The sequence below is a fragment of the Mirounga leonina genome, unplaced genomic scaffold (genome assembly GCF_011800145.1).
Source record: "Mirounga leonina isolate KUSES-001 unplaced genomic scaffold, KU_Mleo_1.0 Mir_125, whole genome shotgun sequence".
NCBI classification, from domain to species: domain Eukaryota; kingdom Metazoa; phylum Chordata; class Mammalia; order Carnivora; family Phocidae; genus Mirounga; species Mirounga leonina.
In genome coordinates this window covers 58,833,158-58,861,138 of record NW_023270305.1, presented here as the reverse complement: position 1 = coordinate 58,861,138, position 27,981 = coordinate 58,833,158, and the positions used below count along the sequence as shown (strand labels likewise).

The window sequence follows — 27,981 nt, the reverse complement described above, 5'->3', positions numbered from 1 at the left end:
AGTTTGAAATAAATCAGAGGCCAAAAGTAAAATGCACGAGAACCAGGGTTAAGTGTTTACACATAGTGAAAATGGAATGCTTACCTCTGTCAAATCCTCCCTGCTTCTGCCAAGCTTAGGCTGCTCTTCCACACCAGCATAAACAACCATATTCCTACAAAGAGTTTATATTTGTAATATATATAGAAAAAAACAAGAGAGCTTTATGGAGAGAAAGCATTAGAAGGCACTTTTAATGAACTCTAATCAGACGCTAAGTTTGGGGATATGAGTACATCACTAACAATCTTGGCCTTAAAAATCTATCAGGTCACTGTGTCCTAATGACTGACATAAGTCACTGGAGTCAACAATAAGAGACAAGTAAGTATTTCTCTGGGCTGGTTTAGGCATATGCAGTACCGATAGGTAAGCATATAATTTAGAGCAGCTATTCATAAACTCCTTAGAGGTATAATGGTGGAAATAAGAAGTCTGAGAGTTTCAGTGGAATTACAAAGAATGAGGCAGGACTGAGGCATAGCACTGGCAGGAGCCAAAGAAAGAAAGGAAAAAGGAAGAAAAAAACGAGAGATTGTGTTTTTAGTGGTAGAGTACCTCCACATCTGCTCCAAGTGCCTCCGAACCTCTCCACAAATCCAAAATGATAAAACATAATTACATCAAAGATAAGCTGTTTAATAAGAATGTGCACGGCAAATCGCAACTTACTGAGGCCAGCTGTAGTATCCCCAGTGAGTTTTTTCCACAAAGCAGCTTGACTCCCATTCTTTTTTGGTTCTTGGTATACTTTTGCTATCATAATGCAACCAATGATTATCAGGCCTATCACCGGCAAGAATTTGGGTAGGTTTAGAATATCCACCTTAAGGAAAAGAGAATTACATATGACAAACTTAAAAATATCCATGCAATAATTGCTCTCAACTTTCAATCAATAGTACTGGTGTGACCTTGTCTTCATAACAAGATTATCAAAATTTGTTCAAGGCAAGACTACATATATATGATGCATTATCCACTAATGGGATAATTATTTGGGGCAAAAAAAAAAATCAAGTATGATCCATATTTCATTTCTTTCACCAAAATTTAAAGGATTAATTTTGTTAAAACTCTTTAGATTTTAATTAATTTCAGGCTTAAAGAGCTCAAAGAATTTCCATATATTCTTCACCCAGATGCCCCAAACTTTAACATTTTACCATGTGTACTTTGACGTTCTCTCTACATATGTATGTTTTTTTTTGGAACCATTAAATATTCATTTAATATGGGACCTACAAACATGTGTTTCATGAGGATAAAGCAGGATTGGGGCACCTGGGTGGCTCAGTTGGTTAAGTGTCCGACTCTTGATTTGGCTCAGGTCATGATCTCAGGGTTGTGAGACTGAGCCCTGCATCCAGCTCTGCACCAGGTCTGGAGCCTCCTTAAGATCCTCTCTCTACCCCTACCCTACCCCTCTCTAAAAAAACAAACAAGATAGTATAGGGAGTATAATGAAAGTCCTTCCCACATTTTGTTAACACCATTTTATAGTGTTCCCAAATAAAGATGGTGTTGCACAGCTACACTCCCCTCCCAAACGTGGGGTAGGGGCGGACTGAAGATAGCTGTTTGAGTATCACAGAAATTACCGGAGATTAAAAATGTGGTAGCCAGAGGAATAAAAATGACATTCCCACCCCTCTCAAAATCAAGTTAGTTCATTATTTTTTCTGATCACCATTCTAATTAGATTACTATTCAGAAAATGTTAATACAGTAAGGTATAAAGAAGAAAATTAGCCTTGCCTCTAAACCTACACCCAGAGAGAAACACTTAACATACTGATGTATTAATGATAATGGTCTTTGGTAATTAATGTTAATTTTAAGTCTCTGAAACACACTTTGATAAATAACTAGCATAATTGCTTGGTTGGTGAGATAAGTAAGTAGATGACATGTTTGTGGAGAGTGTGCAAAAGGTACATATATTATGATGACAGAGTCCTTCTATTTTTTTTATTATTATTTTTTAGCAATCTCTACTCCCATTGTGGGGTTCTAACTCACAACCCCAAGACCAAGAGTCGCATGCTCTTCCTACTGAGCCAGTCAGGTGCCCCAGGGTCCATCTAGTTGTATAAATACTTTTTATCACTAGTTTTCACTAAGTCAACTGTATTTCCCTTACAATATTCATACTGTGTGCTGAGATCTTTCTATACCTCTATACTTTGTATAGAAAAATATTTGAGCTCAAGAACTATTAATTTATACATTTCAAAGTAACTTCCCAAGTGTGACTGAGAAGCATATTAATTACATTTAGTAGTACTTACTCATTTCATAGGGGTTGATGGTCAGCTTTTTGTGGGTTCTTTTGAGCTGCTTAAGAATACCAGCCACAGCTGAGATTGCCATCTAGAAAAGAAACAGGTAAAGTACACGTGTCAACATTTTTAAATTCTTGAATGGTTGGTTGCCTGCCTTGAACAAAGCAGCAGCTAGATTCCGCTTCTTTCAAAAGCAAGTAACTGCCTCACCTGTTGACATCCTGCAGCACAGCTACGGGAGTGCTAAATCTGACTTGGAACGAGTCACTTCAAGTTCTAACTTTCATCCAAGCTAGTCTGCCTAGAAAACTTCGATCCTTCCTTTGGTAAGCCAGTATCTGCTCATTCTTCAAATCTTAGCCTAGAATCTTAAAGGTCTTTCTCTAATGCAGCAGGCTAGGTCAGCCCCATCTCGCACTCCACCTCTAACACTTCGTGACTAAAACCAAAAAGTTGTATCCTCAGAGATCTTTCCCTTCCTACAACACTTCACACCTGTCATTAATTTTTCAAAGTCTGGATTTCCCATGAATCTATAAACTTGTTCCCTGCTGTAACCCCAGTGTTGAAATGTACAGTGCCTAAACGTGTCCTGATATATTGGCTGGATGAATTATTATTATCTCTGAACCAACAGTGATAAATTCCGAATCAATACACTTCAAGGCCTTTATTAAGTGTATCCTGCGAAGACTTTAAAGGCTTCAGGTGGGTAAAAATTCTCGAACTCAAGACTGTAGCTACAATAAAGTATCTACCTTTCGAACTACAATTGCATCATGGTTGAGATTCTCAACAAAAAAACGTATGGCACGAAGAGGTAACACTCGGTCATCTCTCAAAAGTAGAGACAGAAGCCCAATGCCTATATGTTCAAATTTCCAAGGCCTGAAAAGGGGAAGGGAAAAAAAAAAATCACAAAACATATCACTCATAAAACCACTTTTAGAAGAAAACTGTATTTGAAACATTATGTTTCCTAAGAATTAATATAGGCTTACTGATAAGCACCACTCCTATCATGAGGCCCAAAGTTTACCTCTTATTCTTTTTCTAAATTCGTGAATCAGACTATAATTTTTTGAGACACAGCCATTCATGGCTTTCAGGATAGAAACCTCCTATAGTATTTTAAGGTAAAAGCTTTGAGAATTAAAAAAAAAAAATTGCACTTACAGATTTCTCTGCTCCACACCATCTAATAAAGTGTTTACCAAATTTTCATAGTTCCTTAAAAAAACAAAACAAAAACAAAAACAAAACACTTTAGGTGAGGTATTGTTTTAATACAGTAGTAAGATGAACACCAAATAATCTAACAAATTCAAATTCTAGCCAAATTCACCCCCCTCTATGTGTCATCACCAGATTATAAAAGGCCTGGTGAGAACCAAGCCAGTGTGAAAGCAGATGGGTGAAGAGAGACCGTGGGGAAAAGAACATGAAGGGCCGAGAGAAAAAAAAAAGGTATCAGGTACACTGAGCACCTCAACTGTCTCCAAGCAGATATTCAAAAGTAAATCTGTGAGTAGTAATCAATTAGTTAGAAGTGGCACTCTAGGTATACAAGTGGTAGGGTATAATGTAACAGTTCATTACTTCTACAGACATGTTAGGAAAAAAATAATAAGCATATTCATAAGGCAAAGACAAAATCAAGCTAGGAAGGCTCCGGCTTGAGTGTTATCACTGAAGCACTGAATTGCTTGGGTTCTGAAAACCTAAAACGAGTCTTTTTTTTTTTTAAGATTTTATTCATTTGAGAGAGACAGACAGAGAAAGAGAGAGACGGACAGACAGCACACACGAGCAGGGGTTAAGAGCAGAGGGAGAGGGAGAAGCAGACTCCCCACTGAGCAGGGAGTCCGATGCGGGACTCGATCCCAGGACCCTAGGATCATGACCTGAGCTGAAGGCAGAGGCTTAACCAACTGTGCCACCCAGGCGCCCCTAAAAGCCAGTTTTTTTAAGACAGTTTTAAGATGGTATATTCCACTTCTGTAGCTGAAAGTGACAATCCGGGACCTTCACAATAATGATCTCCTAACATTCTTTATTTTTTCAGAATCACAGTGTAAATCTCACGAGGTATATATGGCGCATCTATAATTCAGAGATATTAAAAATCTGCTACCCATAACGCTATCTATCTTGAGAAGTAGGCATTCATAATTACCTTAGGGCATCAGCATTCTTTTCTTGTTGGCGTTTAAGTCCTTCTTTAATTTCTTCTGAACTAAGCATTGTCTGGTTGGAGGAGGGGTTTTTTGATTGTTGAAGTAATTCTGCTATTTCAACACAGGACTTTGGAATCTTATAAAAAAGAAAAGCGAGGGCACAAAATGAAGTACTGACACCCGCCAGAACGCGGAGGAATCTTGACATTATGCTGAGTGAGAGGAGCCAGATACAAAGACCACGTGATTCCATTGATATGAAATGTCCATAATAGGCAAATTCACAGATAAGGCAAGTAGATTTCTGATCTCCAGGGTCTAGGGATGCTGGGGGAATGGGAGTCACTATTCCTGGGTACAGGCTTTCTTTTTAAGCGAAGCCTGCAGAGCCCAGGGAATATACTATTGTGAATACACAATATACTATTGCGTTATATAAGGGTGAGATTTTTGTCATGTGAATTATGTACTAATTTAAAAAAACTTTAATTAAAAAAAAATTTTTTTTTTAAATTTTTTAAGTAATCTCTACACCCAACATGGGGCTCAAACTCACAACCTCAGATCAAGAGTCACATGTTCTTCCAACTGAGTCAGCCATGCTCCCCCCTAAAAAACCTTAAAAAAAAAAAAAAAAAAATTTTATTCATTTATTTGAGAGAGCGAGCAAGAGAGAGAGAGAACATGAGCAGGGGTGGGGGGGGCAGTGCAGAGAGAGAGGGAGAAGCAGACTCCCCACGCAAGCGTGGAGCTCGATCCTAGGACCATAACCTGAGCCGAAGGCACTTAACTGACTGTACCACCCAGGCGCCCTCCAAAAACCTTTTTTTAAAGAAAGCATAATCCAAGGCACCTGGCTGGCTCAATCAGAAGAGCATGCGACTCTTGATCTTGCTTGGGATTGTGAGTTCGAGCCCCACATTGGATGTAGAGATTACTTAAAAATAAAAATCTTAAAAAAAAGCATAATCTAATGACAGTTGCAAATAGCAAGACTGTTTTATAGAAAAGGAATAGGTTTAGAGCAGTGGTTTTTTAAAACCAAGGATGGGTGTCAAACACAATTACCTTAGAGAAGAGGGCAATTCACTGGCACTCACACCACTTTCATCCATCCTCAGTTATGATGGATATGTACATATGCATCTGCTACATCTCCCCATACAAGCACCACTGATACAGGTATTCTTTACTTTCTCATTTGTCAAATCATCCAATTTTAATTTTTGTCACTATAAACTAAAATGAACCTTATGGTCAAATTTTGTGACTTTGGCTAGTAAGAGTGACCTCCTAAAATATAATCAACTCTTCAAAAAATGAGGCCACGGATATATAGACAATCATGGTAAATGCAACAGTGTAATAGCCCTTTGTTGCCTCTTGGTAAAAAACAACCCAGCTCTCTCCTGGCCATGCTCCAAATTCATAGTGATTACTAAAGTACAAACAGGGAACAGAAAGCTAATACTAATTTCCGCTAAAATCTGAGTTAAAAAAAAATGGTTTTGCTCACTGCGAAATCCAAGCCAATTGTTTCATATTGCCGATGAATCTTTTCTGCAAGATCATCAAACAGTCTCACTATTGATGGCTTTTCCAGGGACATCGCTTTGCTAAGTCCGGAAGAAACAATTGCTGGCCAAGTCTGTACAATACAGTCCCAATCATGAAGGTTTGCCAAACATACACCACTGTGATTTCCAAGGAGACAATACAAGGCACCCTGCAGGAAAAAATAATATAGGGAATAAGAGGCACTGTTTAGCTGTAGCCAATTCACTTACACCTTTTTAAATGTACTAAACACTGATTCTTTAAGTGCTTGATACTGGTTAGTAAAATAGGTTCACACATTTAACATGTTGCTTTCAGAAACTTGAACTCGACATTTAACTGTCATCCAGTAATATTTTCCCTAAGTCATCTAATAAAGGGTTAGCTCAAAGAACATCTATGAATAAGATAATACAGAAATTTAAAGCTGTTGTTTTTAAGGATATAGCTTCCATTATAATTCTCTTCTACTACAATTATATCACAAAGGCCACAAACATTTGCCACTCTTTGCATTTTAGGGGCATGTTTGGGATAATTTCTAAAATCTGATTGTTTTCTTAAGTATATTAAAACTAAGTTACTTAACTATACTGTACACTTTTTACTCATAAAGGCTCTATTAATCAGAATGATACCCCATTTTAATGAAAAGAGCTATTATGTTATTTTCTAAATATTCACCCTAACTCAATTCTGATCTGGCTTTTTTTTTTTTTTTTTTTTAAAGATTTTATTTATTTATTTGAGAGAGAGAATGAGATAGAGAGAGAGCATGAGAGGGGGGAGGGTCAGAGGGAGAAGCAGGCTCCCTGCCGAGCAGAGAGCCCGATGCGGGACTCGATCCCAGGACTCCAGGATCATGACCTGAGCCGAAGGCAGTCGCCTAACCAACTGAGCCACCCAGGCGCCCCTGATCTGGCTTATTACCCACTGTGTGCTCTACTCCTCTTTACAGGTTCTCATAAGGTCACTGGTAACTTTGATTTTACTGACCTAATAGACATTTTTCAATTTTGATCTTACTTGACCAGTTTGATTGTGTCCGTTTAAACCGCTCCCAACTTGTTCAACAATATACAACCCTAAGAGTCAGACATTCCACAACGCTCTTGAATTATGCATCTACATTGTAGGTCAGCAAATTTTTTCTATAAAGGTCAAATAGCAAATAGTTGGCCATATGGTCTCTGTTGCAACTACTTATCAATGCTCTTGTGGCACGAAAGCGGCCAGACAAAATACATAAAGTCATGGACGTAGCTGTGTTCCAACGCAACTTTACTTACTAAAGCAAGTAACTGAGCCCAAGCTATAGTTTGTTGACCTGTCTTACAAGCCAATTTCTCGAACATGTTGTCATCTTAACTATCTCCAGAAGGCAAATGAAAGCAAATGATACTGCTAAGTTTCCCTTCTCTCAGGGAAAGATCTCTCATTGGCTTCTGTAACGTCTCGTATCTTGGTTATCTTTCTGATCTTTCCCTTCCTGGTTACTTCTTCTTCATGGGGTCCTAATGGAGTTTTCTCAACTCTTGCCCCCCTGGTCCTCTTTCTCTTCTCACTCTCCTCCTATGCTCTCTTACCCGTGCCCAAAGCTTTCAGTTCTCATCAACACATACTGAAATGGTATGTTGTGGTGAAATGATGTTGAACTACCTACTTGACACCCCCTTTTCGTTTATAGGAAATACTTCATATATGAACTTGTCCAAACTAATTCATCATCTATTCTTCCTTTTCTCTCCCTCTCTGATGTACCCAATAACCAGTTGTACAACCCAGAACCTTAATAATTTTGATACCTTTTTTCAGTCCCTTCATATTCAACCACCAAATCTTATCAATTCTCCCTCTTAAATCACTTTCAATCAACCCACTTCTATCTGATAGCATAAGCATTATGTTTCACCTATACTCTCCTGCACCCCTGTGAGATACACTATTTTCCTTATCTTGTGTCATTTCCTTCCTTCTCTGATCTACTCATACAAACTCTCACTCAGTTGCTCAAACTTACCATATTTCTTCATGTCTCAGGCCTTCCAACATGCTGTTTACATTACTCTAAACCTTTTGGTCTTTCACCCCCCTCTCCTATAGGCCAGGTAGGCTCTTTATCCACTGCTGCTCAACTCAAACTGCAGCCTACATTTTCTCCCCATCATAACACCAATCATAAACACAGGTAAGAGTAAATAATTAGGGAGAAAAAAAGACTATGTTTAAAGGTGTAGGGTATTGATGTCTTCAATTTATTGTGAAATACATAAAAAATAAGATGGACATAGATAAATATATGCAAATGTATTTATCTATTTGTCCAAACATAGCAAAATATTAAATACAGAATCTGAATGGTGGACATATGGATGTTTATTGTAAAATTCTTTCAACTTTCTGTATATCTGAAAATTTTCATAATAAAAAAAACACAAAGAACCCTGTACCTTGAACTGCTGTTGTGTGACATCTTGTCTATCAGGCCGTAAGAACTCCAAAACCAGGGGAATGATATCTCTGCAACAGAAGTTATATGCACCCAAGGCAGCAAAAAATGTTTGCTGAGCCTTATTTCTGACCTGAAGAAAGTATTATTAACAAAAGACTTCATTATATAGTAGGCAAACAACAAAAAGTTTCTAAATAAATTACCAAAAACAAAATTTAAATAGTGTTGTAACAGAAAAACATATCAAAGCACATACCTTAACAAAAACAAGTAAATTATTATCTTTTTACCAAAAGGAAAGCACATTACCACCAACCACATCCATGGTTTAGGTTATACAGGTTCAAATATTTTTGATAAAGGAGAGACTGAATAGAACTGATAAGCATTTGTCCTATAACATAATCAGCAGACTATTTAACTTTCTATTCTAAGTTACTTTTGATGAGAAGAGTTAGATTTTCTCTTGTATTTATGCAAAGAAAATCAAAGACTTTCTAAAATCCCAGAACAACTTTACCTTTTCAATGCAAACCATAAATTAAGAGCCCGTATGTCTTAAACCCAAACAAAAGATTCAGTATAAGATTATAATCCATGAACTAAATCATAATCAGTAATAACCAATTATAGTAAAAGTGACACACTGTACATATTTCAAACTCTTTAGGTGAAATCTTTGAGTTAGAGACTAGTGTCCTAACTTACATTATTTATTAAGGATAGAATAATTAGCTATTCATGAATTTTGCTTTTCCAGTTCTCTGTGCTTGGAGATCATCTCTTGGTCCTTTGCTACCTTCAAGGATGGGCCCCATAATTCATATGGTAGCAGGTTGCTGAAACCCAAGCATAACATCTAGGAGAAATTATATAGCCTTTAGAGACTGGCGTTCACTATGTGATTTGATTAAGTGGCGGCAACATTGCACTAGCACTATCTATCAACTTTACATTTAAAAAAATTTGAGGGATGCCTGGGTGGCTCAGTCGGCTGACCGTCTGCCTCAGCTCAGGTCGTGATCCCAGGGTCCTGGGATCGGGTCCCACATCGGGCTCACTGCTCAGCAGGGAATCTGCTTCTCCCTCTGCCTGCCGCTCCCCCTGCTGGTGCTCTCTCTCTCTCTGACAAATAAAATCTTAAAAAAAAATTTTTTTTGAGAAGCAATACAAACAGTAAAGTAAACATTATTTTTAAAAGACTACTAAAATTAGCTTGAAAATATTTGTGATTTGAAAGGTGCATTCTATGCCAATAAACAGTAATAATAATAATAATAATAATTTTAAGTAGGCTCCATCCAGGGCTTGAACTCACGACCCTGAGATCAAGACTTGACGTGAAATCAAGAGTTGGACGCTCAACTGAATGAGCCACCCAGGCACCCCACCAATAAATTATTTAAACTTCCTTGTATTTGAAATGGGGCTATTTAGATTGCATTGTAATAAAACAGGAACATGGGGCAAGGGAGGGGGGCAGAGGGGACGAGCCTTACCTGACTGTATGAACTTGTAGATAAACGAAGAAGATCTCGGATCATATCTTGATGTATCCTTTTGTATTCACAACCCTCAACAGTCAGTGTTCGTAGCTATGAAAAGAAAACAATGTAAAATCAAATCTCCAAGTTTTTACTAAAAAGTTCATTTAATTATGAAGTAACACAAATAATTACATATTCATCTGGGAAACTGTCACTTAAAAAAGTCATCATGATTTTAAAGAGATTTACCTCATGCTGCAACATAACTCTGTCAATCAACAGTGCTCTGATATGTTGTTTTTTCCCATGGAGCTAAAAAACAAAGAAGAAGACACTTCAACATTGTCCCTAATTGACTGCATCCATGGATTCCCCTGAATCCCCTACTGAAAAATTTTTACTGAACTGTAAAGGTTCACACTGGGCTGGTGGAGGTATTTCATTTATTCTGAAGTGATCAGGCTTACATTAAAAGATACTATTTCAATTAATTTTATGGCTAATAGTAGAAATATCTCCTTTAAATAGTTCATCCAACACCCTGTTTTTGTCTGGTAGTTTATTAATGGATCTATGCATGGGAGAGGAACTGAGCTGGTCCTTATTCAGTCAAATACTGAAAGTACAAAAAGAGACTACTAAGAAAATTGCTTGACTCTGTTGTATTTACAAATAGCCTTTCCAGGTAACTGTGTATGTTTACTATAGAATATAGTACCTTTTGCTTTTCTAAAAATTATCTTTTATGGTCTCCTCTACCACCCCATCTTCTACCTGGTCACTAAAGGCAGATATCTGGAACTCAGAGACTGCTTCTCTTTCACACCTTTATCTCACTAGTCATCAAGTCTCTACAAATTCTTCTTTTTCAAAACACCTTATTCCATCCCAATGCCAGTGATTTGATTCAGGTTGTGTTCTTCCATCTGGACTACTGTGATAGTTGCTTCCAGTCGCAATCTCTTACTGCTGTTTTTTTCCTCATCGGTGATTAAAGATTGATCTTTCCAATATTCAGATCAGATCTACTTCAGAACCTTTAATGACTCTTTCCATGCTGAATATAAAACTGAAGCACTTTCTGGGGATAAAACTATAAACACCCTGGGGGTACCTGGCTGGATCAGTCGGAAGGGCGTGTGACTCTTGATCTCGGGGTCACTGAGTTCCAGCCCCACACTGGGGGGGTAGAGATTACTTAAATAAATAAGCTTAAAAAAACAAAAACAAAACTCAAACTAAAAATGACCTAGTTGCCTCCTGCCTTTTCTGCCCTATAGCCACTGTTCCCTAACACATGCCATGTGTGTATGTCTCCCTGCCCTTTTACACGCCATTCCCTCTAAAATACGTAGTGACCCTTGCCTAAACAATAAACTGCTACAACCTTTTTTAAACTCAGCTTCCATAAAAGTCTCCTACAGAACACTGCTCTCAACATCAAATGGCTGGCTTAAATATTCTTTCTTCCATGCTCCTGAGAAGTTTGTACTGACTTCTGGACACAAAGATAACATAAGAGCTATTTTTCTAAAATCTCCATAAAGTGAGATGCTTTAAATCCATGCCTGTGGACAATTCCTCCTATCTTTTATTCCCTCAAGTTCTTACAAGGCAGCCTGCCACATTATCACACTCCAAATTCCCAATGAGAGTTCACTCTCCTGGAAACTCACAGAAGAGTTTGTAGGAGGAAAACATTTCCCCAGGATTCTTTTGATTATACCGTGATATAATATTTGAAAATCTATTTTTACTTACAGGGAAACTTCCTCTGTATGCTGAACAATCCCTAAATCAAGTGACTGTCAATATTATACACATTTAAAAAAATTAATTTAGAGTTTTTAGGTGAAAATACCGACCCGGTTTTCCATTGATTTCTTTACTAGGTTAAAGCTTTTCCAACGGGAGTCAAATTCATGCTTGTGAGATCCCTGGAACTGCAAGAGGTCTCCAATAATCTGTATCAAAGAATTTCAAATTTTGTATTTATTTATAAGCCATCATGTCAAAACTAGTCACATTAATAATCATGCAACTATTAAAGGATAACTGTACCTTTATGATAAGAAACAAAGACTTGGTATCATCTTCTGAATTGTTAAGTATGTGGTCTATAACAGAAGAAAATGGATTTTGGTTAAAATATTTTGAATGACTACAGGACTCCTGACATATCAGTTAAGAATCTATTAGTTAAGGAAAAAAACATTGCCTGATATTCTCACTATTTAGAATTTAAATAAAGTTAAGTAAAAGCACATACGCTATAAAATTCCTAAATATTTATTAGTAAAAATAAGTTAAATGCATATATGTACTTACTAAGAAGTTTCCTTATGACCCTAGCAATTGCTTCTCGGTGGTTCTCTCTGGATAGATCTATTTTTTAAAAAATGAGACAAGCCATTTTAAACACACTGAATCCTCCCCAGCTGTTGAAGCTTACTTATATAAACAGTTTATGTCAAGAATCAATCATGTAATCCAGGAAAAAAACCAAGTGGGTCTGCCTTTTTCATAGCTAGATTAGTGTCTAGGCATGATACAGAGTAATTTTTAAAACCTTCACATTTACAAAGACCTGCTTATAAAACTTTCTTGGGTAGGCAAGGAGGAAGGAGAAAAAAAATCTTTGCTAATATTTCAAAGTCCTATTCACTACTTAGAGATCATAAATGCATAGGTTTCTTTAATTGGTTATGGGTGACCCAAATCAAGCAAACAAAAATTACATCTTAAAGCAATTAATCTATGCAATTAATTCCACTGTTAATCCAACGATAAGGAAATGTACTAAATTTCTATTGTTAGATTCAGAATATTAAATCAACACAATGTTTTACATATTTATATGAAATTTAATTCACTATGACAGAAGGACACAAAGCTAGAATAAAGGTTACAATATTCCCATATTCATATCAAGTATAATGTATCATTTCTAAAATAATTCTAAACATAAATGAACATGATGATATATGAAAATCTGCCTCTGCACAGAGAAAGCAACCAAATATTTATTTACCTAGTCCAATTTCTACCTTTTCTTGGCTATTCTTTATATAAATAATTTTCCAGTTTCTCCAGGGAAAGCAAAGACAGCTATTGTATAATTAACTAATACTCATTTTATTTATGAGAAAGAGACTAGGAAAATTCTAACTACATATTATTCCATTTAAATTCAATTAATTAACATATACTGCATTATTAGTTTCAGAGGCAGAGTTCAGTGATTCATCAGGTGCATATAACACCCAGTGCTCATTACATCATGTGCCCTCCTTAATGCCCATCACCTAGTTACTCCATCCCCCCACCCCCCACCTCCCACCAGCAGCCCTGTTTGTTTCCTATAGTTAAGAGTCTCTTATGGTTTGTCTCCCTTTCTGATGTCGTTTTATTTTTCCCTCCCTTCCCCATGATCCTCTGCTTTTGTTTCTTAAATTCCACATATGAGTGAAATCATGGAATTCCTCTCTCGAGTCATTTCGCTTAGCATAATACCTTCTAGTTCCATCCACGTTGTTGCAAATGCAAGATTTCATTTTTTTTGTGGTTGATAATACACACACACACACACCACACATCTTCCTTATCCATTCATCTGTCGACAGACATCTGCGCTCTTTCCATAGTTTGGCTATTGTGGACACTGCTGCTATAAACATTGGGGTGCTGGTGCCCCTTTGGATCCCTACATTTGTATCTTTGGAGTAAATACCTAGTAGTACAATTGCTGGGTTGTAGGATAGCTCTATTTTTAACTTTCTGAGGAACCTCCATACTGTTTTCCAAAGTGGCTGTATTAACTCTTTTTTTAATTCCTTATTTTAAATTCAATTTAGTTAACGTATACTATATTATTAGTTACCAGGGTAGAATTTAGTGATTCATCAGTTGCATACAACATCCAGTGCTCATTATATCAAATGCCATCCTTAATGCCCATCACCCAATTACCCCTTCCCCCCACCCCCCACCCCTCCAACAACCCTCAGTTTGTTTCCTGGAGTTCTGTATCTCTCATGATTTGCCTCCCTCTCTATTTTCATCTTATTTTATTTTTCCTTCCCTTCCCCTATGTTCATGTTTTGTTCCTTAAATTCCACATATGAGTGAAATCATATGGTATCTGTCTTTCTCTGACCATTTTAACTCTTGTAGAGTAACTGACAAAAACTGTCCACACAGGAGTTACTCAGATTAGAATTTACATACCATATTCAAGTCCAGTATACAATTTTGTCTCTTCCAATGACACCATACTTGGTACCCTGTATAAAAACAAGAGTGCTTGCATTTATTAATAATACCAATAAGAAGGATTAAAGGGAAAAGTGTCATTGCTAGAATGTTTAAATCAAAACAAAGATGATGCTCTTTTAATAAACAGATTTCTCATCTTCAATACGTCAACTCTCTACTCTGTCCTCCTGAAGATTAATGCTATCTGTTTCAGTAAGGACAATCTTATTCATCTTAAAGAAAATGTTAATTCAATTTAATGACTTTATGGGGGAGAATTCACCACCCAAATAAACGTAATAATGATATTCAATATTCAAGTGTAAAAGTTTAAGTCTGATGATAAACTTTTATATATAATTATACAAAGAAAAGTCAGCTTTATAATGGTATAATAAAGGTTAAAACTGGACACCAAAAATTCAAGTAAAATTTTATTATAGAATATATAGCAGACAAACTTCTTTAAATAATCATTACCCCTCCTCTGAAAAACCATCCAAACTGCTCTCTCCTAACACCTGCAGTTAAAATGCCATTATTTTCTTTTGAAGATGATGAGGTATAAAAACACTGCATTTCTTAATTAAAGATCTGCCACAAAGAATTACGTTAACAGAACAAGACCCAGCTAAACTCATTAAACAATTAAAAGTCACTTTTAAGGTATGTAAGAACAGATTTTAGTAGGGAATACGAACCTTTATATCTGAAATCTAAATTTTTTCAATGAAAAATATAATTTTCAACATTTCAAAATACAGTATCAATTCAACAACTTTTTATAAACAAAAAGATAAGACTTTCTAAGAGGAAGAACACAGGCACAAATGCCAAGGAAACATGGGGTAAGCTTATCCAATACAAAGCTAATTAGTTATAAAAAGAAATTTTATAGTGATTGATTATTCATCACTCATGAACTACACAGCACTTGTTACGAAGAAAAAACTACTTTTAAATCAATATACCCCCATCTATATTGTAGTTTTTTAAGTTGAATTAAGCAAGTTATCTCTATCTTAATACTTGGTAGTTTTGAATTCTTGGATTTATCTAAATGGGTAATAATATTAAGATTACTAAACTGCCAATTATTTAACTATGTTCCTCACCATAATCTAGGACCTAGGATGGCAACGATACTGTCTCGTGTTTCAAACCAAGCCTACAGAGTATAAACAAAGAATGGTTATATTTTATAATATAAAATACTAATTTGTTTTTCAGAGACTTTGAAGTTCAAATTCAAATTCATAAAATTTGGTTTTCATTCTATAAAGCTTCAGCCTTTGGCAACATCTTGCAAACTTGCGCATTCTGTAAAATTGTGTATGATTAAATAATATATATGTATCCAGAATCTAGTCAGTTAAAAATAAAATCACATTCCTTTACAATGAACTTCAAGGAGTCCAACATCTCTACTGAAATTAGATTTTACCATCAAAGAGAAAAAGACTGTGCTCAAACAGTAATAAGCATAAAGGCATAAGACCTTTAACCCCACCCACTCATCTTTCCTTCCCTATTACAGCACAGGAAAAGGCTTGCCATGAGCTATTACATGAGAGTTGATGTCTCCTCGCTGCTGCTGTAAACATCAGTAGTTGTGTAAAGTTAAGAATCCTACTGTACCTTACCCAGTCTGTACTTAGTACCAAATAATATTGAACCAAGCATGCATTTTAATTAGTCATAAAATTGTTCTTACAAACATAAAAAAGCAACCACTATAGTGAGCTATTTTGAATTTTTACTGTGTGTGTGTATACACACATAAAACCCTAACTATCAAACAAAAAAAAACTATCCAGTTGGGAATTTGAAAAGTTTTGCTTGTATGCCTTTCTGACTCTAGTAATACCAGTATTATTAACTCTGTAATCACATTTAAAAAGGCAAGTCTCATCTAAGAGCCTTGATGCTTATTTTTAAAATTCATGTCTCTCTGAACTGTTTCCCTACCAGAAAATCTGAAGATTATTGCTGATTTACAAGTGTTTTAACGTATCTCAACCTATATGGGATTTTGAAGTATTAAAAAGTACATTTAAATAAACCCAGCTTAGGCTTTCCTTTTGAAACGTGAATTAAAACACATCTTTCATATCTCAAGTGTACAAAGGCATCTGGTTAGACATATAGTTCAGCTTTATTTGTTCTTATCCATCACAAAGTCCTTTTATGTTTATTTATCTAAGACTCAGTTTTAATAGATCCCTTCTTCTCTAACAAATTAATTAAACTCTGATTGGATTGACAGGTTTTACACTAAATGTTTCTCAGCAAGTGTAAATACATATTTATACTAAGTATTTCCTCTGGACTTTAGAAGAATATTTTTCTAAAAGAAATCTCTATCCATTATCCAAGTAAGATTCAGGACTGTATCTTTTCGTGGCCACACTAAATATATGTGTGCTGCCCTATACCTTGATACTTAGAGACTGCTCTTGTCACTTTTAGTTATGTACAGAATCTTAACTGAACATATTTAAAGTGCCATCAACACTTACAGATGTGAGTTCTGATTTAAAGCTCTAGTAGTAATATACAGAATTTAGATCAAATACCATCACTGCCCCACTACAAGTGAAATTCATTTTTCTCATTCACTGGTCCATTTTATAAACAGTAATAATTTGACCTCAGGAACTAAATAAAATTCTGACAATTCCTACACAACATATTTTAAATAATACCATTTATACAATAATAAAGTTAAATCAGCTTCAAAGCACTAGACAGCACCAGGGCACCTAATTTATAACAAAATGTGTTCAATATTTGTGCCACCAAAAAAAAAAAAAAAAAACCTAGAAGTGTGACAGCTATGTTATTTGTACCACTAGATGGCAATCTTCTCCAGATTTGATTAAAGCAGAACTATGAAAATAATCACTGGTGGGAGAGAAAGGATGGTGAAAAAGGAAGAAATGACTAGTAACATAAAAACAAAACGTACAATGCAAATCTAATATGCAAACGAAGGCTAGGTGAACTATCTTGAAACAAGTGCAAACAATACTTCTTGTCTACAGCTGGAAGAATGGCCTACTCTCCCCCCACCCCAAGAAAGCAAACATAAAAGGTGTAAAACCAAGCCACTAATACTAACAGATTTTGTTTTCCAATCAAGGTTACAAGTGTTTCACAGGAAACAATTGGCCTATTTCTGTGTTCTGTTATCCAATTCAATCCTAGGCATCAATAATAGCTATAAACGCAAATGAAAAGCTGGCTCTTACTCTACCATGTGAACAAAAGGTTGCTAGGTTTAAAATTAACTCTGAGCATAAGAACTATTTCCATGTCTGACACACAAGCTTTTTAAAAATCAATGAAAACAGTCAGAAGGTGAAATAAGGAGAAAACAGGGTTACTCACCGTGGAGTAGTAACTGTTTCCTTTTCTGTGTGCAGCTCCCCCAGCAGAGCTGGGTAGTTTCCTGGAGGTGCCAAGAGAGGTTAGCTAGCCCTGCCCCTCATCGCAGAACAACACATCCTTTCACATATTAATGAAATGGTCTCAACTCTTAGACCTTAACTATGAAGTTTTCTTTGCCTGAGAAGTTAGTATAAGCTGAGATCCTAAGAATGATTTAACTAAGAATGGCTTTAACAGATCTATCAGAGGAAAGGGGCACAAAAGTAAAGAAGAAATATTGGAGATGAAAAATGGTGACTCCTCTACCTTGAGTAACCCTGTTTTTATAGATGTTAGTTTTTTGCATCCTGTGACAGCTGGTTAGACCTAAAAGATTATAAAGAGTGGACTGCAAAAGTAGAAATTAATGACAATTTCAGGATTAAAGGCAAGTGTCCAAAATTCCTGTATGACCCTGCAAAGACATAATCCAACTTCCACATCTATAAAGGTAGAACTAGGAGTATAAACTATACCACACATATTTCTATTAAATCATTAACTAAAGGTTCCAACAGCAAAATAGAGAGGTTCCATTTTAAGATTAATTCAGCAACCTTGGTATCTGACAAAACTGCCAAAAATTCAAACTGTATTAAAGAAATTTACACTTAATTACCCTCAAGGGACCCTATTTTACCCATCCTCTAAAACAGTAAAATTTATAATGTATACAACAAGATATTTAGTAATCCTACATTGCCAAAGGCCAAAAAAAGTACAATGAAGATACCATGAGGTACATCATTTACTTTCTACTTACGACAATCAACTCACCTAAGTTTTTATATTTTGTCAGTCTCTAACACAAAGCACATAAAATTGGTTTGCACATTTAGTAGCCATTTACCTCAACAATGGGATTCTAAGACTAAGCCATATATTCTACTAGGAACTAAATTAGATTTTCTTACAGGAAAACTCAGAACTGAACCAAGTTTCCAGTTTCTCATTATTGCAATTTTCCAGAGGACAAATACTACTAACACATGTGCAAGGCAAACTTAAGACTGAAAGATCTGACCAAAAAAATTAAGCAGCTAGAATGTTTTTACCTAATTGAGATTTATATATAAGAAAAATATAAGACTAATTTTAAAGAAAACTGAGTTGCTATGTGCTTCCAAAAACTGGTCTGGTATTTCAGAAAATACGTAATGTCCCACAATACCACAGCCAAATTGTTTGTTATTAACAAGAGTGACTTCCTCAGACACCTTAGGCATTACACTAACTAATGAACTTGTCACAATTATATGTTTCCTTTTCTCCCCCACCTGATATATTTTACTCTATTTCCCTATTAAGACCAGCTGCTAATAATCTCCAAGAATTATGCTACAGATATTCTTTCTTCACACTAGGATGTATGACTTATTATAGAACAATGGCACAAAATTGAAATTATTTGATTAGTTTTTCTTTTTATTTATTTAAGTAATCTCTATACCCATGTGGGGATCGAACTCAAGACCCCGAGGATCAAGAGTTGCACGCTCCTCTGACTGAGCCAGCCAGGCACCCGATTAGCTTTTTCAAATCAATTTACATTTAGAAATTTTAACATTATAGACCTATATTAGAATCAGCATTTCTGAGATTTAAAAAGCTAACTTTATTTTATGATACTTTAGTGAGAACTAATTTGCTATCTGCAAAAAAAAGTTGAGATGTTATATAAAGAAAATGTAAAAATAAGTTAAGATTTCAGATGAAGGAGCTATCAGTAAGAAATTGGTTTTAAAGGAAAGGATTCTGTTACAAATTATTTAAAAGTCCAGGAAAGACTTTATTAACCCCCTGTTTGGCGATTCAAAGGCAAAGGGGTGCTCATTAATCTTTGATTCTACTTTGTATAATCATTATCCCTGCTAACTATAGAAAAACAGTCCTAAAAATGTGTATGGTTCAATGATTAAAAACAAATGAAGTTTTCATTCTGTATTTTATTTATTATGTATTACTAAATATACCAGAAAACATTTCATATTTCTACTTTTAAGTTATTAAAATATATGAACATTATATATTTAGAGTAAATGCAATTTTGTATTACTTCATTATGTCTTATTATATTAAATTTTCACTCCGAAAGTGAAAATTCTGAAACACAAAACTTTTCAGTCTAAATTACCTTTCCTTCTCAACTTTTCTGGGAAAAACCTACGAAGGATACTCTCAGGATCAATTTTAAGGCTTATAATGTCCATGGCATTCATAAAATGTTTATAACATGGTATTCTTTTCCTTACTGAAAATGCATTTCATTATTTACAAACCTAACTGGTTTTATCATAACCAAATATAAGGAACTTTTTTCTTGATGTGCTTTTATTTCAAAGTGATAAAGACCTTGCTTCAACTCACTAGTGTAGTGCACATGGCATAAATATGCTCGTACTGATACAAACCGCAACAGAAACCTCTCAGCCTCCTGAGTGGACCCTTCAGCGGTGCATCCTAAGGATCACTCAAAACTAAAAATCTTCTAATCATATATACAGAAGATACATGCTTTGGCTCTTATTGGATTAAATTACCATATTTCTCAATGTCAACATGTTCAAGCAGAATTAAATTTACTGATGTAATAAATCTGTTATGTACAAAACAGGTTTTCAGCATGCCATAAGAGTTCAATTCTTACTATATTATACACTGTTAAGATCATGAGGAAAATCAAAACCATTTTTGTAAGTCTCTCATTTTTAAATAATGTTTAAAATCAATCTCTCTTAACAAAGATGACTTTTGGTAAAACTGTCCCTAAATCAAACTATAATACTGATGAAAACCAAAAGTACTTTTAAAGAACTCAGCAAATCCCTAGACAAACTTAAAACAGATTTCCTTACCTGAGATGAACCTACTTCCCCCTCTCAAATCTAACGAGCAATCTAAAGTTCAATGCCTTACAAACAGTTTCTAGAGTGAACTAAGTGGGAATCATAAGAAAGCATGACTCCAAACAATGATTATACAAAATATGGGGAAAGATAAGCAAGCCACATTTTAAAACCACTCCTTGAAGTTTTTAAGATTTGTCTTGCAAATCAACAAATAATTCTCTGTGTTTTTTGAGGGGGCAGGGGTTACTTACTCATTTTTATGTGATTTTCATGAACTTGCTCAGCAATGAGATGTTGATGTTGAGAGAAAATGATCTAAGGCAGTATACTGAAACTAGGCCTGAAACTAGCATCTCACTACTAAATAACTGAGCTCACGTTACATATTGCTGATTTCATTTAAGCTCAATTTTTTTCAACTTAAATGACTGTGCTAACAATGGACTAAATCAAGGCATTCATTCAAAATTGTAATAGTCTGAAAAGCACTTAAATTCATAAAAGCAACTTAGTACAATTTAAAAGCTCAAAATAAGTTATACTTAACAAATTTTAATATTAAAAATACGCAGATTTTTCCTATAAAATCCCTAATGAACACTGATTGCAGACAAAAAGAGTATTTATCTTAACTCAGAAACTAAAGGATGAACTTAGTATCAATATTTATAAACTGATTAACATTCAAAATTATCCTATCCTGGTACCACATGAAAATCTGATTGAAGCCTTAAAGTTTAGAGACCTAAATTCTGCCTCAGGTATTTTTGGCCTAATAATGACAAAAAGGTTAAAGTGATACAGAAACAACACCAATAATAAAACCAGTGACTCATTATGTGACTAAGACTTAAAATATATGCCAAATGGCAAAACAGCAAAATATGTAAAGTAGTTATTTTTACTTACAAGTTAGTAACCGGCTCTCCTTTCAATGGAGGTAGGAGGTTTCCTGAGCCAATTAAACAATTGTGCACTATAGTCAGACTCTGTAGAACATCATCTCTGGAAAAGATAAAAGGTATTTTCATATTTTAGAAGACTCTAAATCCCTGTTAACAAAAGGCCTTGGAGAGTCTAGGATGAAGTACAAGAACCTTAAGTGGGGATATACAAAATTAAGGCCAAGAAATGGCAAATGTCTTCAGTTTACCCACTTAATAATACAAGGTAATAAACAGGTATTTATACTGGTAATACGGTACAGACCTACTTATGATTAAACAGGCTCTAAATAATCAGAAATAACAGCAACTGAATTACAAAATATTATCACAAAATATTATTACAAAATAATATTACAAAATATTATTACAAAAATAAATTAAAACCCCCCCAAAATCTAACCTGAATCTAGAAAAACAGGCATTTCCATACACTTCCCAAAAGATGCACAAGTGAAACTGCTAAGCAAAAGTCACAAAAAGCAAACTAGAAAAAAAATGAGTTTTTCTATTTAAAAGGTTTAAGTATTATGACAAAATTTGTTATACACTATATTAAATGGTTTTTTAATTATATGTATGGCAGATAGAAACACACACTGAAAATGAATACATCAGATATGCCACAGAGAAAAGGAAAGACACAAAAAGATTCTTCTCAATCTGCAACCACACAACACTAAGTGTTTATGAAAGAAAACGAACCTAGACATTTCAAGTTCTCCATCACCACAGTGCTGAAGTTTGATGAGCTCAGGCTGAAGAAAAGAGTCCAAAAGATAGAAGGCAAAAGCCACTTCTTCTGAAGAAGGAACATGCCACTGGATGCCCAGGTTCCACAAGTCCCCTGGCTTACCCCAGTCCTAGAAAAGAGTTAACATTTGTTCAGCAAGTTGAGAAATTGGAAAAAAAAAAAGATGTACATGTAGTTTAAAAGGTCTTCCAGGAAGGGGCGCCTGGGTGGCTCAGGTGGTTGTGCTCTCAGGGTTGTGAGATCCAGTCCATATCCAGCTCACGCTGGGCATAGAGCCAGCTTAAGATTCTCTCTCTGCCCCTCTCCACCCTTTCTCCCTTTCTCTCTAAAAAACAGGCATAAAAACTCATTACCCCTTCATTCTCACTCCAGAAAAAGGTCTCCCTGAAGAGCCACTTAAATATGAGTTTACTGTAAGAGTAACAATAAGCTTATAAAGCTACTGAGTTCTCCAATAAAATCATATGGAATATACAAGCTACATATAGCATACCAACCCACTTCATAGTCAAACAGAAAAGAAAAAAACTAGGCTGTTCTGTGCTATGTTACACTTCCCAAGTTTAAAACATTCCAATAATTTTAATAATCTACTTTAAAAATAAAGAAGTGACACCTTCATACACAACACACACACAAAAAAACCCCACTCTGGATCCTTAGAAAAATAACCCAATATGTACTTGAATTCTTAATTACTGAAAATGCTTGCCTTGATAGGAAAGTATTCGGAAGGAGGCTTGTCAAAGCCACCCGGCACACTGCAGTACTCTGTCGGGTAGATAAGTGTAGTAGAACGGAGGAGGTGATGCAAAAGGTTACAAGACAGAGTGTAACCCTGCTTACAGGTTAGATGGAGGGTTCTTTGGAGAATCTTTACTAGCTGCTCCCTATAAAGAAGCAACTTCTTCCCATCCACTCGAGTAATCTAAAAGAGGAAAAAAACAGTTGAGGATATTTTGGTGATAAGATTAAGAATCAATAATTACTGCAACGAACAATGTTTAAGCTACTAAAGTAGCCTAAAATAATAAGTGTTTCTTAAAATGACTTTAATTCATTTTAGAATTGTCATTTTAAGTATATTCTTACAATTCTTTCTTAAGATCAAAACAAATTCTCTGAATTCAGGCCCTTATATGCCACAGTACCATCCTTTTCAAAGAATCTATCTCCTCAAAGAGACAAAACTTAATTGGAGCTCTCTGTTTGTTGGTGAACCAACCCATAAAGGAAAATGTTTAACTGATAGCCAAATTTATGGAGAGAGAGAGAGAAAATGGAGAGAAAAAAAAAAGGAACTGCCAAATCTGATAAAATTTTCAATTAATGAGTTACTAGTATCAGAATTAATCAGTAAAAATTACAGCGCTGCACATGAAGTCATCAACAATTATCACACTCCCTTGATAACAAGAAAATGCCATTATCTGACTTTTTGTAGCTATATAAAGAAAATCTAAAACTAAGGACTTTTCAGTATCAGGGAGCCTGGTTGGCTCAGTCAGTTGAGCATGCGACTCTTAATTCTGGGGTCATGAGTTCAAGACCCACATTGGGTGTAGAGATCACTTAAATAAATAAATAAATCTTTGGGGTACGTGGGTGGCTCAGTTGGTTAAACATCCAAACTCCTGATCTCAGCTCAGGTCTTGATCTCAGCGCTATGAGTTCAAGCCCTGTGCACTGGGCTCCACGCTGGGCATGAAGCCTACTTAAAAAAAACAAAAAACAAAGAAACTGGGGCACCTGGGTCGCTCAGTCAATTAAGCGTCTACCTTCAACTCAGGTCATGATCCCAGAGTCTTGGGAGTGACCGTGTTGGGCTCCCTGCTTCTCCCTCTCCGTCTGCCTCTGCCCCTCCCTCTGCCTGTGCTCTCTTATGCTCTCTCTCTCTCAAATAATAAACAAAATCTTAAAAAAAAACAAAAACAAAAAAACCCCAGACTTTTCATATTTTTTAAAGTCAATTAAAAAAAATAAATTCTAAAACCAAGTCATTTTCACAGTAATATTTCTTTATTACAAAGATTTACAATACCTCAGACAAAAGTTGAAGATTCCACAGCAATTCCTTATCTAGCTCTTCTTCATTTAATACATCATCATCTAAAAATGGCAAAACAGTATCAGGGAAAAAGAACTATGCATCCAACTAAATGCATCTTTTTTTTTTATTAACATAAAATGTATGTTTCAGGGGTACAGGTCTGTGATTCATCAGTCTTAAACAATTCACAGTGCTCACCATAGCACATACCCTCCCCAATGTCCATCACCCAGCCCCCCATCCCTCTACCCCTCTCCCCTCCAGCAACCCTCAGTTTGTTTCCTGAGATTAAGAGTCTCTTATGGTTTGTCTCCCTTTCTGGTTTCGTCTTGTTTCATTTTCCCCTCTCTTCCCCTATGATCCTCTCGTCTTGTTTCTCAAATTCCACATTATCAGTGAGATCATATGATACATGTCTTTCTCTGATTGACTTATCTCCCTTAGCATAATACCCTCTAGTTCCATCCACGTCGTTGCAAATGGCAAGATTTCATTTTTTTTTTTTGATGGCTAAATGCATCATTTTTTAATATTTGTCTTCAGTATCTCTAACTGCTGAGAAAAGTCTCATTCCTTTTTCATGAAGCTGAACTTGCTCCAGAGGAGGTGAAAATTCAATTTTCAAGAAAATAAACACATCAAATCAGGGCACCTGCTCCTCCACATCTCACAAATTGATATGTTTTTATGGCAACCTCTACATGGTTCTTACATGTATGAAAATACTAATTTAATAAAGTAAAATTTCTAAGCTGTCACCTGGATGACACCTTAATTCGAGCAATCCCTGCCCCAAACTACAAAATTAAAATATTGCACAGCTTGTAGAATCTTTTTTCACCAACAGAGTTCTAGAAACAAAAACAAAATTTTATTACCTAAAATTAAAAATACAGAATAATAACCTTATGACTTACTCATTGTAAGCTGAGTTATAACATTGCAGCAGTGGGGAACAAATAACTTCAAAGACTCCTCTGGGCAGCACTGAAAACATATTTGTATACATAAATTTTTTGGAAGGCCATGAATATTCAACAGTCACAAAGTATACCCTGACACTATTTTCAGAGGCAAATAAGGGTTGTAAACTGCTACTGAAAGAATAATGTATTTTAAGTATAAAAAGCATGTATAAAAGAATTAACCATATAAACCTGTTGGTTACTGACTCATTAATTCATCAGTCCAAAAACCCCAAACTCACCTTTACAGCAGCTCGGCACATGTCTGCCACCATGCGGCCTGCTACTCTTGTTTCAAATATATGCGAAATAGAAAAATTAAAAACCTTCTGAAGGGCCACCTGTTAAGATATGTAAGAAGTGAAAAGGTCTTATCAGCATTTTTAAGAAACTTAAACATCTTATGAAACATGAAAGAAAATGAGAGTCGGACTAAAACTAAAAATAACCAAGTAGGAAATTTTTAACCATCTGAATTTTACAAAGATTTGCTTATTGATGTTACATCAAGATCTATGAACAATCTTTTGCACAAGACCCTAATGTGCATTTTAGGCACAAGATTTTATTTGCTACAGAAAAATTAAATACAAAACTACAGCTGCTGGAAGTAAATGCAAATTATCTTGTTGCCTAATCCAATGTAACAAAGGGAAGGTTTTGGATTATCTAACATTTAGACTTTGTTATTTTGACAACTACAAACTAGAAACATTTATCTCTACTCTAAAAGACCTGGAGCAGTCTAATTTTACAATCATGTCACAGAATTTCAACTTAATTGCTAAATGAAAGAAAGAGCTCTAGATGTTTATAATTTTCAGGATTGTTAATCCACAACTCCTTTCAAAAGATTTTGGCTCAATGAGATTATTTATGTTCATTTCTTTATACTAACATAATCTCAGAAAATATTTCATGCAGCTGTAAAGCAGTTTAGCTTTTAATCAGGATAAACATATTGAACAGTCATAATCTCAGATGAAGGGAGAAGAAACAAAAATGGAAGTAAAGTCTGGTCTTAAAGACCACACTGTACATAACAGGGGTCAACCAATACTGAGTAAGGGAATGTTTACAGAATGTCTTATGAGGACACACCAATTCCCATTCATTATAGCTTGCCAGATTTTTATATTTAGGGATTTAATTTCTATTACGTGATGGCATAAACAAATTCCAAAACTTTTCTCCCAAACAGTATTTAATTGATTAAAACAATACAGTCGATTCTTGTTGTATGTAGTATATTCTCTAAAGCTGCTGCGAGCACTGAATTAGCAAATACCGAATCACTCTTCCTCAGGGCAATACAGGATTAAGCTAATACAAGTCTCTGCTTACGTTTTCATCAACTGATAAAATTTTATAATTTTGTTTTATGTGTATTTAATATATATTGTTTCATTAACATTGAAGTCAGCCAACAGCACTGTAACTCATGCCTGAATAAAGCTTATCTAAAACATGTTATTTTCTGGGAGGCACATCACAATTCTCTTATGCTTACAACACTAGACAGTACTGCGGCACTACTCTTGTGGGCCATTTTAAACAGCAAAATTCCCAACAAAAAGCATACAATGTGGAAAACCGGGCACTAAATAGACTCAAAAGTGTGTTTACATCAGAGCTGAAACAAGAAAGCAGAGCATGTCACCTTATTCAACCTCAGCCAGGAACTCACATTTTTTGCTACATTTACACGTCTGCACGAGAGCACCATGAGTACTGATTTGGGGATTACAAATACATTTTAGTAAGCAGATGAATTTGCAAATATGAAATGTGCAAATATAATGAGAATCCACTGTTTATCTTTCTTGAAGTTTAGTATGAGAAAAAGGATAAATGGCATAATACCTAAGTAACTTCAATTTTTATTTAAAAAAAATTTTTATTTATTTATTTGACAGAGACCCAGCGAGAGAGGGAACACAGCAGGGCAAGTGGGAGAGGGAGAAGCAGGCTTCCCACCGAGAAGGGAGCCCGATGCGGGGCTCGATCCCAGGACCCTGGGATCATGACCTGAGCCGAAGGCAGACGCTTAACGACTGAGCCACCCAGGCTCCCCGTAACTTCAATTTTTAAAACACACACAAAAAAACCTACAAGACTGGGATTTAATTTTTTGCAGCAATGCGACTCTTACCATAAATATTTCTTTGGAACATTGTGTGAGGATTGTACTAAATGTAGAAGACAGGCCTAATTCGACCAAACTCTCCAAGTGAGTCATTTTCTCAGTTTCCGTCTCTTCTCTTGTTTGCTCCAATGTGCTACTTTCTATAAGTCCAAAACATCTAAACAATCCAAAGAAAGTATAAGTTTAGCAACTAAAAACTAGTTTCATGTTTTCGATGATGATTACCTAAGTCTCCACTGTCATGCCTATTCAAATGAGAGCTATTCCATTTGGGCATGGCTCACTATCAATTGTCTTTTTGTAACTTCAGGTGCTCAGTCCCGGGACACTGGCTATGTACAGGCTGCAACATAGAGAGACTGAAGTTGCTGGGACAGGACAGTCATCTCTGAATGTCTAATAAAGGGCGGGCCTGGGGTACATACTCACCTGTCCATAAATTGTAAGACGAAATCCTCAAATTCAGCTGTGGCCGAACAAAGTTCTCGTTCCACCTACAACATTTCAATGGAGAAAAATTAAAAACAGTCCTTGAATTTTTCTCGGAACTATTAAAACTCAATTACGGCCTATAAAATAGATTTAACACTATA

General features: G+C 35.5%; 1 protein-coding gene across 3 annotated transcripts in view; it reads right to left on the bottom strand.

The window, feature by feature from the left end:
- Positions 1-27,981, bottom strand: part of PSME4 (proteasome activator subunit 4) — a 110,799-nt gene that overhangs the window by 27,793 nt on the left and 55,025 nt on the right. For all 3 annotated transcript variants that reach the window (XM_035001565.1, XM_035001567.1, XM_035001566.1), the window contains exons 13-34: positions 27,818-27,882; positions 27,395-27,545; positions 25,485-25,583; positions 25,195-25,264; positions 24,269-24,336; positions 22,940-23,155; positions 22,179-22,336; positions 21,439-21,534; positions 14,225-14,280; positions 12,326-12,382; positions 12,059-12,114; positions 11,863-11,961; positions 10,247-10,309; positions 10,010-10,105; positions 8,509-8,640; positions 6,018-6,227; positions 4,501-4,637; positions 3,501-3,554; positions 3,083-3,212; positions 2,331-2,412; positions 712-865; positions 85-154 (exon numbers count right to left, since the gene is read on the bottom strand). In XM_035001565.1, coding sequence (XP_034857456.1) covers positions 85-154; positions 712-865; positions 2,331-2,412; positions 3,083-3,212; positions 3,501-3,554; positions 4,501-4,637; positions 6,018-6,227; positions 8,509-8,640; positions 10,010-10,105; positions 10,247-10,309; positions 11,863-11,961; positions 12,059-12,114; positions 12,326-12,382; positions 14,225-14,280; positions 21,439-21,534; positions 22,179-22,336; positions 22,940-23,155; positions 24,269-24,336; positions 25,195-25,264; positions 25,485-25,583; positions 27,395-27,545; positions 27,818-27,882 — 2,319 coding nt within the window. The remainder of the gene's footprint in view (positions 1-84; positions 155-711; positions 866-2,330; positions 2,413-3,082; positions 3,213-3,500; positions 3,555-4,500; positions 4,638-6,017; positions 6,228-8,508; positions 8,641-10,009; positions 10,106-10,246; positions 10,310-11,862; positions 11,962-12,058; positions 12,115-12,325; positions 12,383-14,224; positions 14,281-21,438; positions 21,535-22,178; positions 22,337-22,939; positions 23,156-24,268; positions 24,337-25,194; positions 25,265-25,484; positions 25,584-27,394; positions 27,546-27,817; positions 27,883-27,981) is intronic.